Consider the following 15,959-nt stretch of genomic DNA (forward strand, 5'->3'; position numbering starts at 1 on the left):
ATGAGAGGGCAGCACAGTGATGCGCGGTCAGTAGTCGAAGGCATGGGACCTTCCCGTGTCATTATGCCAAAGGCAGTGGTGGAACTGACAAGTGGTGATTTGGAGCAGCCCTTGTAGCAGGGAAAAACGGGTTTCGGGGCAGACATTCCCCTGCTTGGGAGCAGACAATTTTGAGCTTTCATGTCAGAAAATTTTATACAATCTCTTTGAAAGTTAGCCCGTAGAAAAAACTGCAGTTATTGGAGCGCTGGGAGACTCGAGCGTTATGCATACAGAAGACCTGGCCTGTACAAATATTTATTTATTTATTGAAAAATCATACGCCGGCAATCTTGTAGATTTCTCAATTAACCTATTAGGAGTACCGATGGCGTTTGAAATCTGTGTTGGACGTAAAAATATGTTTTTGGCTATTTTGTAGAAAGTTTGTATCACGGTGACGTAATTTCCATGAGTTTGACATTGAACGGACAGTTTTAGCACATAGCTACTCTAACCGATCACGAGTAGTGCTAGCTATTCACTGCGATCGATGTGAGCACCATTCGCACAAAAACTGATAACTCTTCGTTAGGCATGTGCAAATAATGCATTTTGGGTTCAAAGCAAATTCAAAGTGAATAGTGGTTTTGGCCGAATATGTTTTTATTAAATATTGAAACGTTTTTGTGCCTTTCTCCATGCTTTTTACTACTGTTACACCATGCTTAAACAAAATTCAGCTGGACTTACGAAGGCTGTTCCTAATTGTCCATTGATGAGCTCAGTTCAATTTAATCTAGCTATATTTATAGACTGTAGCCTCAGAAGGTCCAGTACCCACATTGGAATTTCAAATAAATGACAGATTGGACATAAAACTAAACCTATAAAGAAGCCCAGCCATACCTAATTGAAAGGATTTATAAATCTTCTTCCCATATGAAAATATTTTCTTCGATTCTGAATTTAAAAAGAAACAAGCACACAAATGATGAACATAGGTACCTAGAACATCGCTGCCTAACATTTATCCTTGCATAATAGCCACAGTTAAATTTTGAAAATTTTACTGCAATGTAATTTCAACAATCACAAAATTCCCTGTCTTTTTTTTTTTTTTTTTTTTAAATACATTAGGCGCGCGCGTGCACTATACTAGTTTGAAGGTGTGTTTTTCGCCTAAGCGCGAGGCTGCGCTGCGGCGAAGTGAGTCGCGTGATCGCTGTGTCCGCTCCGCGGGTATTGCTTCTCCACAGTGCATCTGTGCTTGAGGAGAAGCGCACTCAAGGGGGCTAACCCGAGCGAATATCAAATAACGTATTATGTAAAACTACTATTAGAAAATTAGTATATTCGCGCAGCCTTACTCTTCGCACATAGTACTTAGCATAAAAAAATATCTGTACTTTCTTAATTTTCAGTGGCGTCACCAACAATGTCACGTGAATTTCCTTCTCGGGAACAGCTCCTTTCAGGCGCAGACATGGCGCAAATTATGTACAAATACAGCCTTTGGGGCAGCATGTAGCAGGTTATTCGTTCTGGCGCAGTTTGGCACAATTGGCGCAGGCAGTTCCACCACTGCAAAGGGCATCGCTCTGTGAACATTGGGAACTGCGCTGAAAGAGTTTGTTTGACCACATCAAACTCTACAAACCTAAAACAGAGACCTCTGAAATTTAGAAGGCTTATGTCAAAAAGCAGTGAGGAGTGCAAGGTGTTCTGAGTGGCACTCGTGCCTCAAGAACGGCAGAGTGTCACTGAAGTCAAGGAGAGGTCGGATAAGGTCGCCCTATACCGCCCTTCGTCTTCCAGCAATGTTCTGCCGTTCCTGAAGCGCCAGTGCCACTTAAAACACTTCGCAAAATTCACTGCCTTATGACACAAGCCTGCTGAATCATTTCAAAAGTCTCTTTTTTATGTGCCCAGTATGACGCAGAATCGATGTTCGCTCTTACTCTAATTTACAGTCTATAGTGAAATCATCATAGTGCCCGTGCACTTGATCACGAAAACTTGTGTAGCGCAGCACCAAATGTCCACAGAGAGACGCCCTTTGGTATAACAATTAGCACGAAGGTCCGTTCCTTAGACTGCTGCGCGCGCTTCACCGTGCTGCCCTTTTTTTTTTCTTTTTACGCTACAAAATCAGTCTCACAACTTTTTCCCTCTTGGAACCACTAGGTCACACTTAGCAGTACTAAAAAGGGAGTGAATGATGGTACAGTGAAGTGAGCCACCCTACACATGTAGATAATCCCCCACTTTGAAACACTTCCCCACCTCCGACAGGAGCAGAAAGGAAGGAAATTGTGTCGCAATAACGTAAACCAACCCGGATATCGATGGTTCCACTCCTGAAAACACTACCCACACATTGAACATGAGTAAATTAAGGCGTAATTAAAAAAAGCCAACAAGTACAGGGTGTCACAAATGAAAATTTACACGGTCTTTTTAACCGCACAAATAAACTAGGCATCGCCAAACGCTCATTCTCCGCCCAAAGGTAGAGCTAGAGGTCACAACCAGATGCCAAAGTGTCAGCCCGATCCGATACCTTAATCAAAAGTTATAAGTGATTTTCTGAAGATTCCAATGGGAAAATGGAGCCCCATTTTGCCCGTTTTCGGTTTCTGATACCATAGAGCCCCATATGTTTGAAAACTCCGTCGGCCGCCATTTTCCCATTGAAATTTTCAGAAAATCACTTATAACTTTTGATTAAGTTATCATATCGGGCTGACACTTTGGCATCTGGTTGTGACCTCTAGCTCTACCTTTGGGCGGAGAATGAGCGTTCGGCGATGCTTAGTTTATTTTAGCGGTTAAAAAGACCGTGTAAATTTTCTTTTGTGACACCCTGTATATTGATTCTTCTCTCGGAAGCCTCAACCCCTGCATCCAACAGGAGTACAAAGGGAGAAACACCAGTACCTGTCGTGGTATGTCCTCCACACCACCTTGGCACCCCTGGTGACCGTGCTGTGCAGGGTGGCACCTCGCAATCGAGAGAAAAGGTGGACGCCGTTCAGCGTGCCCACCACCGCGAACGGGAGCTGCGAGCAACAAAAAGTACACTCGTAAATGTGTGCTGAGAAATATTTCTCTCGAACGTGCTGATGGCCATGGCTTTCAATTATACTAACACGCCCCTTGGTAAAATGTGATACACTAAAAGTATACTCATTTTGTACTACTGTGAAACACAGAAGGGCAGTTAAAGTTTATATTAGTATTTTTTTTAAATGTGAGGCCTAATTTTAATATACCTTTAGTGTACTTGGCATTTTAGCGGTGTAATCCTCCAGTCTACCCAGTCTGGTAATGGTTTAAGTATGCTTTTGGCAGTTTTTTTATACAAGTACAAAATTGGTATACTTTTAGTGTATAACCTTTTAGGAAAGGAGACCAAATATGCAAAGTAGTCTCTTTTTTTCTTAAACCGTAAAACACTTGTCGGTAACATTTTGGGAATTCGGATTTATCCGATAAACTACAAATTTTGATGTGCCAATGGCCCCCCCCCCCTCCCCCCCTAAAAAAACTAAATAAAGACGGTATTTTACAATTGAGCTCAATCAGCGCACAAGGTCAATGGTCCCGGGGAAATGCCACCACAGTTACCATTCAAATCTCGGATCATTGACAAAAGGGGTCTTAGCGATTAATCTCGTCAAGGTTCAGGACGACATGTTGTTGTAATTTCGGGTCACGACAAAAGCCTCTGAATTGCTTTCCAGTTTGGGCCATACTATTTGTGTTTAAAGAGGAAGGAGAGGTTGTGTTTTTGTAACAGTTAAAGTTATGGGCCATAGAGGTTGCATAAAATTGGAAGAGGGGCAGTTGAAGCTTCCCTATTGCATCCTTTACCACTCCACCTCGCGCGGCAGTTTATTTTTAAGGTATCGACGTTTATAGAAGCCACAGATGTGCGCAACTTTTGCCGTGCGACAAGTTAGTATTGCCAGTGGCAGTGGCACCAACGCCAAAACCAGCTAAAGAAATATATTAATTAATCTTTTTTCTTTTTTTTTGGATTACGCAGTTGGTATAGACCCTTTCCGAAATTCAGTCTGGCCACTTTGATCACTATCATCACCATCTGAAAAATGGCATATGTGCCATACCAATGGCGGCTTTCTATTTACTGATGAAAGAACATGTTGAAGATACTCCTAAGCTGAGGATTCGAGGCCTATACATTCTAGACGTTAGCACGTTGCGAAACCGGAATTGAAAGCAAGCGCTGCGTAAGTGTTCATTTCTCTAATTCAAGCTCAGTGAACCTGTTAGTGGCACAAAATCGACTTCGAAACCCCTTGACTTATAGAACTTTATCAAGGTGTCTGTCTGGGAAGGCGCTTCGTTCTGACTGGTTGCATCATTGTGGGAATCGACACTGGAAGAGATGATCCAGAAAAACCTGTATAGCGAAAAATTTATTCTCGTCTGCCGTTGACATGCAAAAGTGACGGGGCCCGATAAAATACTGCAGGCTACAAGTTCATTGCCGCCACTCGTATGACAAAAGTTAAACCGCCATTTCAGCCACCAGATGGCACTGAATTTCGGAAAGGGTCTGTCTGGTATTATTCGTTGTCAAATTTTGTTCTGGAAATCCGTCGATAGCGAAACCAAACGCGCGATGCCCGCCGGAAGGACAACCCCCGTTTGACATCGGAGGGTTACTTGTCCTTCGGAGATATCGCCCGGCAAAGCAAAGCAAGCTGTCACGGCGGCCAGCCGCGGAGCGCCGACTGGAACCAGCTCCGGCGCGCTGTGACGCATATTTCGTCCTTAGCAGCACGTGGCCCTCCGCGGCGTCAAACGAGGGTTGTCCTTCCGGCGGGCATCGGGCGTTTAACTTCGGTAACGACCGATTTCCAAAACAAAATGGGACAATGAATAACTCAACCTGCGTAATCAAACCGCGACTTAGGAAAAAGAAAAATGGGTTGGCTTTTAACATTAATTGTCACTTGTGTTCTAAAACGTCTGATAGTTAACTTTTGTTAATTACTTATCTTTTAGTTGCATTTTCTCTTGAACATAATGACCACCTGGCAGTATAACTCGCGCAGACCGCATTTGTGTACGTTCCGCCGTTTTTTTTTTTTTTTTTTTTTTTATATTTTGCATTTTATAACAAACAAACAAAAAGCACCTTGTATTTTAAAGAGGTTAGAAGTCTTTTTTTTTTACGTTTGAGATCTAACTTGAAGTATAATTCTAAAATATATATTTCATGGTATATTTGTTTAAAAAAAGTCTAAAGGTACGTATCTGCCTGTAGGCATAATCGGGGAAAGGTAATGATGAGCGTGCAATTCAAACGTTTACAACTAAAGAAAACAAGAAAAACCGCGGTTCACCGACTGTTTTGAGCACGTATCCAGGTTTTATTAATAGTAAGTATACAGGCTATTTTTACGCTTACGAGAGTGTACCTAACGTTGTCTTTCTTTGCGAGCAAAATACGAGTTTCTTTTCGGCACGGGCCGGTTCTTGAACCGCCATTCCAAACTCGGCACCAATCTCTCCGGTCTTCATTATTAAATTTTGCTTTTTTACCGCGATGGTTTTTCCCCGGTCTCTCTAGAATCTCCTTGCCAGGTCACCCAGGTCATCCATACCAGATTCTCCGCTAAGAAACCCGATCCAAAATAACCTGAAGAGGGTCACCCACATCGACCTCCGTCTTACCCACTTTCCTTCTTTGAGCCCTTTTTATACGACTTTAAAGACCCCCAAGAAGTAGAGACATCAAAGCCGCGAAGCATCGTACCCGATCCGGGTCAATCACTTCCAGCCGACGCCGGCCAAAGATACACGACACACGAACGCCACGCACTCCTATGTAAGCTGACAGTGCGGTGGCAGCTACGTGCTCGCCGGGCCTATCAGCCGCCTCCCATTCATCACCTGACCCTGCTGCCGTGGAGCATGTATACATACGCAGCGAAGAGGACAGAAAGCAAACTTTAAAGAACCATTAAAACCACGACGAATTCAAAAGACGCGGCGTCAGGTGCCGTGCGGTGTGTCCTGGCGAAGGCACCTCCCCGATGCACCTGCCTCAACTTTGACCTCCCTCGGACCAAGCTCTGACGGCGCTGTGTGTGCGGAGCGTGGAAGACGGCTCAGGCGCAGCTCTCCAGGAAGGGGGAAAGGCCCATTCGAAACGCCAGCACGCGCGCGGCGTGAGAACCGACTCGGACCGGCGGTTTCACGGTCCCTTCCAAAAACATGGCGTCCGTCCAGGGGGGACCTTCGTACTCCGTGTTCGCTAAATGGAACGGCGACGCGGTTCTGGAACGCGTTGCTGTTAATGGAGGTGTATCGGTATGCGACCTCAAATCGGAGCCTTTTTTTCTCGCTCCTTTATTTATTTATTTTTTTTTATTTTTATTTTTTTAGAATTGCATTTTTACGGAAACTAGCTTTTGCGAGCGTCGCTAGCGAAAGTCAGTTTCCGCTCGCATGGCGTGGCACAGTCGGAGAATGGGGTTCGCCATCTGCAGAAAAGCTATCACCAACAACAAAAGAAAAAGGAAAAGGCAAGTGAGAAGACGAAGCGACGCTGCGACGATTCGAAAAGACTTCGCCACACTTACAAAAACTGCAACCCACTTTTTTCTCCTTTTTCTCTTTGTGCAGGGCAGTGTGGGAAGCACTGGTGTAGGGAAGAGTGATGAGTGTTCTTTTTATCCAATTACTTTTAAAGAAACCTTGCAGTTGGGAGGTCTCGAAAAAATAAAACTATCTGGACGCCACACTCTAAAAAAAGCCTGTGCGTCTACTTTCACGCACAACACTCAGAGAATCAATCAGCGCAACTTACGGAGGCAGCTCAGCGAATGACGATGCCGAAACATCTGTTTAGACCAAAAAACGCAGACTGAGTTGTGGCATTAAGCAATGCAAGCGTGACGTTTTGCATTGCTTAATGTCACAACTCAGACAGCCTTTTTTGGTCTAAACATATGTTTCGGCATCGTCATTCGCTGAGCTGCTTCCGTAAGTTGCGGTGATCGGCTCTCCGAGTGTTGTGCGGGAAAGTAGAAGCACATACTTGTTTTTAGAGTGCAAAGGAGTCCCCCACCCCTCTCCCGGTCTCCTGATACCAGCGACAGTCGGATACCAGCTTGTCGATTTCGTTCCGATGATTCGATTTCTACGACGTTCGCTGAAACGACCGTAACTGGCTGAGACATCGTTCCTATGAAATGTAACGAAAAAGCAAACAGCTGCACAGCCACACCCCGACCTAACGCTCTCCTTGGGTGGTTTCTTGTGCTTTCTGTTTCCTATGGTTGGCGACGCAGCGAAGCTCAGGAGCCCCATATTTACAAATAAGGCAGAATTATTGACACACCTCGCTATCCATACTGTTTGGCTCACCGTACGGGAACCAGTGAAACGACGAACTTCCGAGACATTTTAACCCCGAAGAAGGCGGTACACACTAAAAAAAAGTGAAAGCCGTTTACAAATCCCTGTAACGCCGAATTGGAGCGCAGCTCTTGAGGAGGAGGAGTGAAGGGTACTGAGGGGAGGGTAGACCCCTCCCCCTTCTCCTCCTCCTCCCCTCATTCTTTAATATGCTCCGGGGGGGGGGGTGTCACGTGACTTCGGGGAGGGGGTCACGTGACCTCGGGGAGGCGTGACCTGGGGGTGACCTCAAGGCCACGTGACCCCAAAGGTGACCCCCACGTGACCTTGGGGTCACGTGACCTGGAGGGGTCACGTGACCTCGGGGGGTCACGTGACCTCAGAGGGATCACGTGACCTCAGAGGGGTCACGTGACCTGGGGGTCACGTGGGGTCACGTGACCTTGACCTTGGAAGGGGTCACGTGACCTTGTTGGTCACGTGACCTCGGGGGTCACGTGACCTTGGGGAGGCGACCACGTGACCTCGGGGGTCACGTGACCTCAGAGGGGTCACGTGACTTGGGGGTCACGTGACCTTCAAAGGGTCACGTGGGGTCATCTTGGAGTCACGTGACCTTGAGATGACCTTGGAAGGGGTCACGTGACCTCGAGGGGTCACGTGACCTTCAGGGGGTCACGTGACCTTGAGATGACCTTGGGAGGGGTCACGTGACCTTGGGGGTCACGTGACCTTGGGATGACCTTGGTTACGCCGACGCCGACGGCGACGCCGCTCAAGCCGGGAACGGGCCCCTAAGAGCTGCGCTCTAAAAAGAAAAACTCCCTTAAGGGTGTAAGCCAGTTTGTTCCAGAGCCAACACGCCAAGAGCGTTCCGTCCTGGAAGAAAGATGCTGGAGATTCAAGCGGCGCTCTAAAGATATTCTACTCCTTGCGGCTGGACACCCTACATCCCCACACGGTTAACAAGCAGCAACGTTGATCCGCTCCTCCCCCTCCCCCTCCCCCTCCCCCTCCCCCTCCCCCCCCCCCCCTTATAAAAGTACACTCGACATCTGAGGAGCACTCGTTTCGCCGGCGATTGCCCCAGCAATCGATAAGGTTGCAAGCACGTTGATTTTTCTCGTCAATAAAGTATCATATCAAAAATAATATATCGGGGTCTCAGGAATGCTGCATGTGCCACGGAGGTCTAGATGAAACCATACATCATCTTGCACCACCGCTGCGAAAGTCAGGTATACTTTTTTTTTCTAACCTACTTGGGCCTCATTTTAAAAACCTTTCTTTACAAGACTGGCTTTTTGTTTCAAAAAACACTAACAAAAACTTTTTTTTAGGGGGGGGGGGGGGTATTGTTTTGTCGAAACATGTTTCGTGGACATACGTTTCATGGACACGCGTTTCGTAGACACTGCGATGTTGCGCGAAAACCTGTCTCGTCGACAGCGTATTTATTTCGCTGTTTCTACTAAGTGGATGGGATCGGATTACCGAATGCGTACCGGAACAAAAGCGGACGCAGCCAGAGGGCTCCGACAGGGCAAAAACAAATTCGCGCGCCCTAACTCTAGGCTTCCAAACGGTCTGCGCTACGCGCGGGCACCCCTCGCTCCGCTCGCGGAAACTTTAAAAGAGCCTTGGACCCAAGCTTGGATCAGGCCTCGTCGGTACCGCCAAGGGCGCGGAAAGACGCTTTCGACGAAACGTCGCAAGGTCTGTGTTCTGGCCTTGGTGCCTCTGTCAGGCGACTGACTTTGTCTTGAGCACCACAAAACTTTCTGAAATTCTCTAACCTCTCTCCTTGAAAAATATGGAAGAAAAAAAAAAAAAAAACAGGAATTTATGAAACGGTCGCGGGAACCTTGCGATGAAACTAACCGTCGATGAAACGTCATTCGTCCAACTGATTGCCACAGACTACACGAATCCCTCTTCCCGACGAAAGTAAAATCGAAAAGCGTACGATTGGACTGCGGCCGTTCGTTTGCATTTTTCTACGCCCGTCCCCCATTACAATTACCGTGAACGGACGAAAACAAAAAAATTACAAACCCACCTTTCTGAGGCACAAATAACGACGAAAAAATACAAAAAAAAAAAAAAAGAAACATCACAGTTTGCTTTTGTTCTTTTCGGTCTTCTTTTTTCTTCACACACATATACAAAACTCTAAAGTGTGGACCTTCAGTGTCCGCGTGCCGGACGTCCGGAGAGCGAGCAGCCCCAATTAATTTTGGAAGGCCCCACTTATCCCCTTCCCCGGTGGGCCCCCCCCCCCCCCCTGACCCCTCCCTGACCCTGACCGGTGCGAGGTGTGCACCTGATCCTCCACACCCACCTCCGTCTTTTCCGGGCCGTACAGCGCGGCCAACTTTGTTCTTCTGCCGCGGTAAGTGTCCTCGCGGTACGAGGACCCCCTCGCACCATGAACCGTCTGGGACCGTCAAACACAAAGTTCGAGCCGAAAGTTGGCGGAGCGCGCCGATTCTGCGACAAAAGCGCGGCGCCTTCGTCGCCCTTTGTAGACGAAAACTTCGGCGATTTCAACGGTGCGCATTAAATATTCGTTCATTTGTATCACATATTCGCCGCCAGGCTGTGGAAGCTTTCGCAGCACATTTCAACAGGTGCGAGCGTTTCGTTTCTCAAAGTCGCGTCTTTGCCGCTGGGTGGTGTCGCCCGCTCTGGAGTTGCGAATATCCAATTTACCCAGCACCAGGGAGAATGCTAGGAGCGTATGGTACACGCGCTGCCCGCGCGCTCGCTTTATCGGCGTCAAAGATTCGAAGTAACCGAAAGAAGGCGCTAATGAACGCACGTGCAAAGTGCCCTTGTTTTAGGCTTTAGAGAGAGAAAAACTATGTTGTGAGTAGTCATGTCGATTTCGTGTAAAACAAAATGGCGTATGTTTCGGGGACACTATGGCGAGAAAAGTAATCGGAATCCACTCTGTTGTTCGGCTTTGTCTCGTGAGAAACATGCCGGGTCACGCGTACGTTTTAATCAAGTCAGTTTTGTGTGCATCTAATATTACCTCTCCTCCCTCTTTACCGCAGTTTGTAGAGACCCCCCGCGACTTACGGGAGAGTTTAAGCACCGTCCTTAACATCACTCTGCACTCGGGAGTGTATTGGCATGTGGCAACTGTAGTGGGAAGAGACGAGCATGCACCTTAGCCGGTGCACATAGAAGGTCGTCCAGCCATCGCAGAGGTAGAGCATCGGGTTGAAAATCGGTAAGGTTCTGGGTTCGACTCCTGTTGGGGGACGAATAAGAGTGGTCTAATTCCGAGTAAGTGCCTCTGTACATTGTTTCGCTTATGTTGTCACGGTATACCCAAACCGGTTATGCTGACATGCCCTTCCACAAGGCATGCGCGAGCGCACCGACGTAAAAACTTTTTGAAGTAGGGTGCTCCCGTTCTAAAGCATGCCACGCTTTCGAACGAAGCAAAACGACAATACTATAGTTACAGGTGGGAACGGCAGGAAAGGTGCTTCGGTTGTCCACCATCTTCGACGATGCTTTGGCGTCTCGTACACTTGGAGCGCCCGCATCCAAAGCACGGCGGAAGGCACGGAGCGCGTGCTGGAAGCCGGGCGTTCGAAAGACACGCCCTGCCGGTCTCGCTCTGTCAGTGATACGACGTGAAAACAAATCAGAAGATCCGCAGCCGCTATTTATGGTTTCTGACGGATGGGGCATATCTCCACCGAGATCCGCTTATTCTTTTCTCGTTGGCGTAATCACTATTACGACGGGAGCTCAGTCCCACGGGCATCAGCGCCCCGAAGCGAACCCAGAGCACATCTCCGATTCCGAGAGACGAAGAACCATGAGCCTCGCAACAGGGGTGCGTCCTCTAATCAGGGCCATCAGCAGCCAAACAGTCTAGTGCAGGAAACAATTATACGGCAAAGATGCAACCCAAAACGCCGTTCATGATGAGGGGGGGAGGGAGGGGGATGGGGGGGGGGGGGGGAGGGGAGGAGGCTCCCTCGAAACACCGCTGGCGGGGTAAAGGCATGGGCGCGGTCCCCTGCAACCCGCTGAGAGGAACAATTGCCTCCGCCAAAAGCCAATCTTCAAAGCCGAAACATACCAGCCGCCGAAGGATACAAAAACAACAAAAAGAACAATGGGGGCAAGTCTCTCCGAACGCCGAAAGACGGAAATACCGAAGCTGCCGCAGTCAATATACAAACAACTGCGCAAAAATTCTCCGACCTGCCTGGGAGTGGCAGAGAAAACCCTCTTACGTAGACCTTCACCGTCATCTTAACACAAAAAAATCGGCTACGCCGCAACAAACGCCAGAAAGAATTCATATACTAGGAGAAAAAGAAGTACCGTCCACTCGCCACTCCCCTCCGGACGAACCGTTTTTTGCCCCATACGTCACGAGAACTAAAATAAAAAAGAAGACCGATTCCTTGGAACCATTTAGGTGTGCAATCAAGTTTACGAAGGTCAAAAGGTCCTTCTACTTTTTCCAAGAATACCCTGGCGAGCCAACGGGACAGCGGCAGCATCGCCGCGGGCTTCACAGTTATGCCTAACGTCAAGTGCTAGGCCTAACTTTCGCCCAACCGCAACGCCAAGTCGTCCCAGACGGCTGAACCTCCCCTCCCAATAGTTCGCGCAACAAAGCTACGGCGTCTGGTCCTCGAAACTATAGAACAATACAAAACTCTCATGTTCTAACGTAAACAGTTGTATCTAAACTGGTAGGTCTCTAAGGCATAAGGGCAACAACTAGGCCTAACTGCGACCGCCGAAATCTGGGCCGCGCTCGCAGGTGCGTACGTGTCATTACCGACGTAGGTCCTGCGGCGAGTAGAACGCTCTTGCGAGGCATTATTTTCTCGGTGATGCCCGGTGTTTTGCGTTTGTGTATGCGTACCTGCCTTCGCAAAAAGTTGATCGCAGGCAGGAGAAGTGTTATGGCTCTGAAAGACGCAACCTTCGTAGATAAATGCACTCAATTGCCAGTTGCTCCCGCTCCCCAGCAACTTGGAAGTGAACGGCTAAAGCGAAAGTATAGTTTAATGGGATCTGTTACATACTTTTACTTGACAGGGGTTATGAAACGGTATCGCGTTGGAAAGTTCATGACTTTGCAGAGGCGTATTGATCCAGTCTGGCCGAATTATTCTCGCACGAACCGTTACTGATTCAGAAGCTTCCCTGTCGCTGTGAAATTGCGAGGATAAAGGGGGACTGTTTCTTCCAGTCTTGCCTTCGCAGAGCTTGATGCCGTAACAGTGGGATCGAAAGCACCCGCCCGACGACAGTCGAGCGCGGCTCATGGATTCGAAGACGAGTGCTCACGCAGTTCTCGTGTCTTGGGTAGTGGCTCGTGTCCAACCACTGCGGTGATGAGAAGAGCCGAACTCTAACAATGCTTGGAGTTCAGCACGCGTTGTCTACTTTGACAACCCCAGCTTGTGGCTACGATTAACGTTGGCGGCATAGGATAGGCACCAGGCCACGTGGCCGCTTGTTCTGGCTCCGAGGTGAGGGGATGAACGATGCTCATATTTCTGAAACTTTTCCGGTGACTGCCAGGGGGAAAAAAAATAAGGCAAGTTTATTTAGTTATTAACGTTAGAGGGTGATTCAGGTAGTATATAGGGAGAGTAGAAGACTAGTTTCGTGGCTCCTTTAACAGAGGTTTCAAAGGGGCCGTGCAACAATATATGAACTTGGGTCAAATAATTATTTAGTTGTTCCCAGTCACGTGCGAGCTAAAGAACTGAAAACACATCTTGCCTACGCGCGTTAGTTCTTTAGAAAGAAAAAAAGTCAGACAATCGAGGTTTTGGGGGCCTCCAATCCACCCTCAACTCTTACACCACCTTCTTCCGAGTCACGTGCGCATGCAGTGACGCGCAGTGGAGACAGGGAGGATCCGGTCGGGTTCTCTTTCGGAGCCTCCAACGCGCGCGGCCTAAACATCCACAAGCCATCGATCCAACAAAGATCAGTGTTGTGAAACAAGAACCGATCACACTCGCCCGGAAGCTCATCTCGAAAAAATTGGTCCGCATCTTTCAGCTGAAAGGAGCTGGGCTTACCCGCGACGCTCCGGTGCCTGACCGGGAAGCACCGGCCGGGATGTGCCCGGTGAACCGGTACCCTTTCGGTTCGAAGGACGCCCGTGGACCCCGAACGAAGCCTAAACAGCCCCCTTCCCCTTTGTTCGGCTCCGACGGTTCGAACGACGGTTCAGTCACCTTTTGTCCGCAGACAATGGAGACGCTAGTAGTGTTGCTTGCTGACTGCCGATCCGACCGCTCGCGCGCCTGGTCAGCGCACACATTTTTGGCAGGGACGTCAGGCATGTTACCTATAAAACACTGAGTTTTCGTGGAACACGAGTGCTGCAGAAGCCATCGATCGGAACCCAGTGTCGAGTGAACGCGCGCCTCAACAAGAGACGCGCGACGTTTGACGGGAAGCGTGGGGATGCGCTAAAGTGCAACAGGGGCAAGGCCGGCGGATGATGATCTTATCGTCCGCATGTTTGCGCCGCCAGCCTTGCGTCTGAGCACAAGCGGTAACTTTACCGGTCCTCCGAGCTTACCACGTGCTTTGAGTCCTTCTCAAGTCGACGGATCAAGTTTCTAAGTGGAACCGTATGCACAAATCTTAAGTAATCATTCGACTTATCGTGGCGATCAGACACCTGTATCATGTCCCCCTCCTCGGCCGTATAACTCACCTGCACAGACCGCATTAAAGGGAAGCATTTTTCCAGGAATCTGAGTCAGGAGCGGACTTCTATCGCCTTTCCCCCGTGAATTCAGTGATCGCACTTGGAAGTAAACGTAAAACGCATTTATTTTAAAAAATACCTGCAGCGATCGCCGCCGGTTCATCCGGCGATCCTCTCTGGCGCCTGTTATCTGTCCAGAGCGTCGTGACGTCATTGACGGCGTCCCCGAGCCCAAATCTTTCCCCAGGAATCGAAATTGAAGGGGGGGGGGGGGGTCTACATGTTTTTTAGGGGGGGGGGGGAGGGGGTGTTTAGGGAGATCACATCCCGAGCCAGGTTTTTAGTGGCGAGCGAAGGTCATCTGACCCCGCTGATGACGGCACTTTTGCTGGTTTTTCTCTCCGCCTTCGCGCTTTCTTAACCTACCCTTCCTACCGGAAGCTATACCTCGAAATTTTAATTGGCCATTTCGACGCTCCTACTAATAAGATCGAAATAAAACTTAAGACACTTAACTATTAAGATATGTACGTTACAACTTTTACTCTTTGTTCGAATTTAAAAGGATATCTTCAGCTTCTCTTTAATTTACACCTTTCACAGCTTTTTCTTTTTTTTAAGTTAGTTTTAATTAAATTTGGGGGTCCTCCAGCACTCGTTTTGGCAAGATGTGCAAGATGCAGCTAGAAGCTCGACGCGCAGTGTCCCTACGACCACATTCTTTATTTATTTATTTTTTTATATATCCTCCTCTTTAAAGAAAAAGTCCCTTTTACGAACGGCCATACTCTTTGTAGTTACGCAACTCGGTTCACAGGCAACCAAATCGGACGGTGCTGAAAAGCGGACGACCAGGGGACTGTCTCTGCCCCTGACATTATCCATCGCGTGCACGCGAAAGGAGAGAATTCCTCTCAGGTAGATAGCGCTGACCCGGAACGTCGACACTTCTCACGCGATGGCGCCACTCTACTTTCGCTTTTCTTTTTTTTTTTTTTTTTTATTCATTCCACTTTTTTTTTTCTTTTTTTTTTTTTTTGTAAACAAGAAAACAAAAACAAAAAAAAGAGAAAAATGCAGGGCCTTCCTGAATCGGCGGCGTTTATTTCTTTCAAGAGGAGAACGGTACCAAGAGCCGCGAACGTCTCGTCAGTTGTCACCACCACTGCAGGGGTCACTGTTATGGAACGCAGAGTGTCGCTCGCTTATGTTCACACGTAAAAAAATCTGGTGCGTTGATATTTTCCGGGTGAGGGAGAGCCAATCGGTGCAACCTACGGAGTTAGCTCGGCCACTGACGAACCTGATAATATAGAGCCAGTGACAAAAGCGCCCACTGCGCATACACCCTATCCCCCCCCCCCCCCTCCCAACATCTACATTCACAACGCTTTCTCTCCCTCTCTCCTGATAATATGCTTCCACATAAAACAGTCTACGCTGTAAGACTGTAGTAAGACTGAGCATGGCGCGAGCGGGTGGTCCGTTTTAGCTCCATATAGGGTGGTTCTTTTCACTGACGTAATTTCGTCCGCCATTTTGGTGTTATGGGATCTCTGCAGCGCGTGCTGAAGGCGTGTCTTTCCCAAGATTCGCACGACACGCTCAAATCGGGAGTGCGCAAAAGCTTACAAGTTTTCATCACTCCTTTCTTCTTCTTTTTTTTTTTTTTTTTATAAAGGAATAATTTTTTTTATTTACTCACTGTAACAAGAAAATGGCGGATTGACTTTATGTGAAAACACCGTCGAGATTCGCCGGCGCCGTATATGGTTAATTCATTTGTTTGCCCTAAAAAACGCTATGGCCATATTGCAAACTAACTCTCCAAAACGCAGTGTTTTTTTGTTTGTTTGTGCGT

At 48.0% G+C, this 15,959-nt stretch overlaps 1 protein-coding gene across 1 annotated transcript in view; it reads right to left on the minus strand.

The window, feature by feature from the left end:
* The window catches only part of LOC120848992 (protein fuzzy homolog), a 30,067-nt gene extending 18,410 nt beyond the window's left edge, over positions 1-11,657 (minus strand). The window contains exons 1-2 of the mRNA XM_042291338.1: positions 11,640-11,657; positions 2,920-3,041 (exon numbers count right to left, since the gene is read on the minus strand). Coding sequence (XP_042147272.1) covers positions 2,920-3,041; positions 11,640-11,657 — 140 coding nt within the window. The remainder of the gene's footprint in view (positions 1-2,919; positions 3,042-11,639) is intronic.
* Between the last annotated feature and the right edge of the window lie 4,302 nt (positions 11,658-15,959).

The sequence above is a fragment of the Ixodes scapularis genome, unplaced genomic scaffold, assembly GCF_016920785.2.
Source record: "Ixodes scapularis isolate PalLabHiFi unplaced genomic scaffold, ASM1692078v2 PGA_scaffold0__279_contigs__length_252992795, whole genome shotgun sequence".
Classification (NCBI taxonomy): domain Eukaryota; kingdom Metazoa; phylum Arthropoda; class Arachnida; order Ixodida; family Ixodidae; genus Ixodes; species Ixodes scapularis.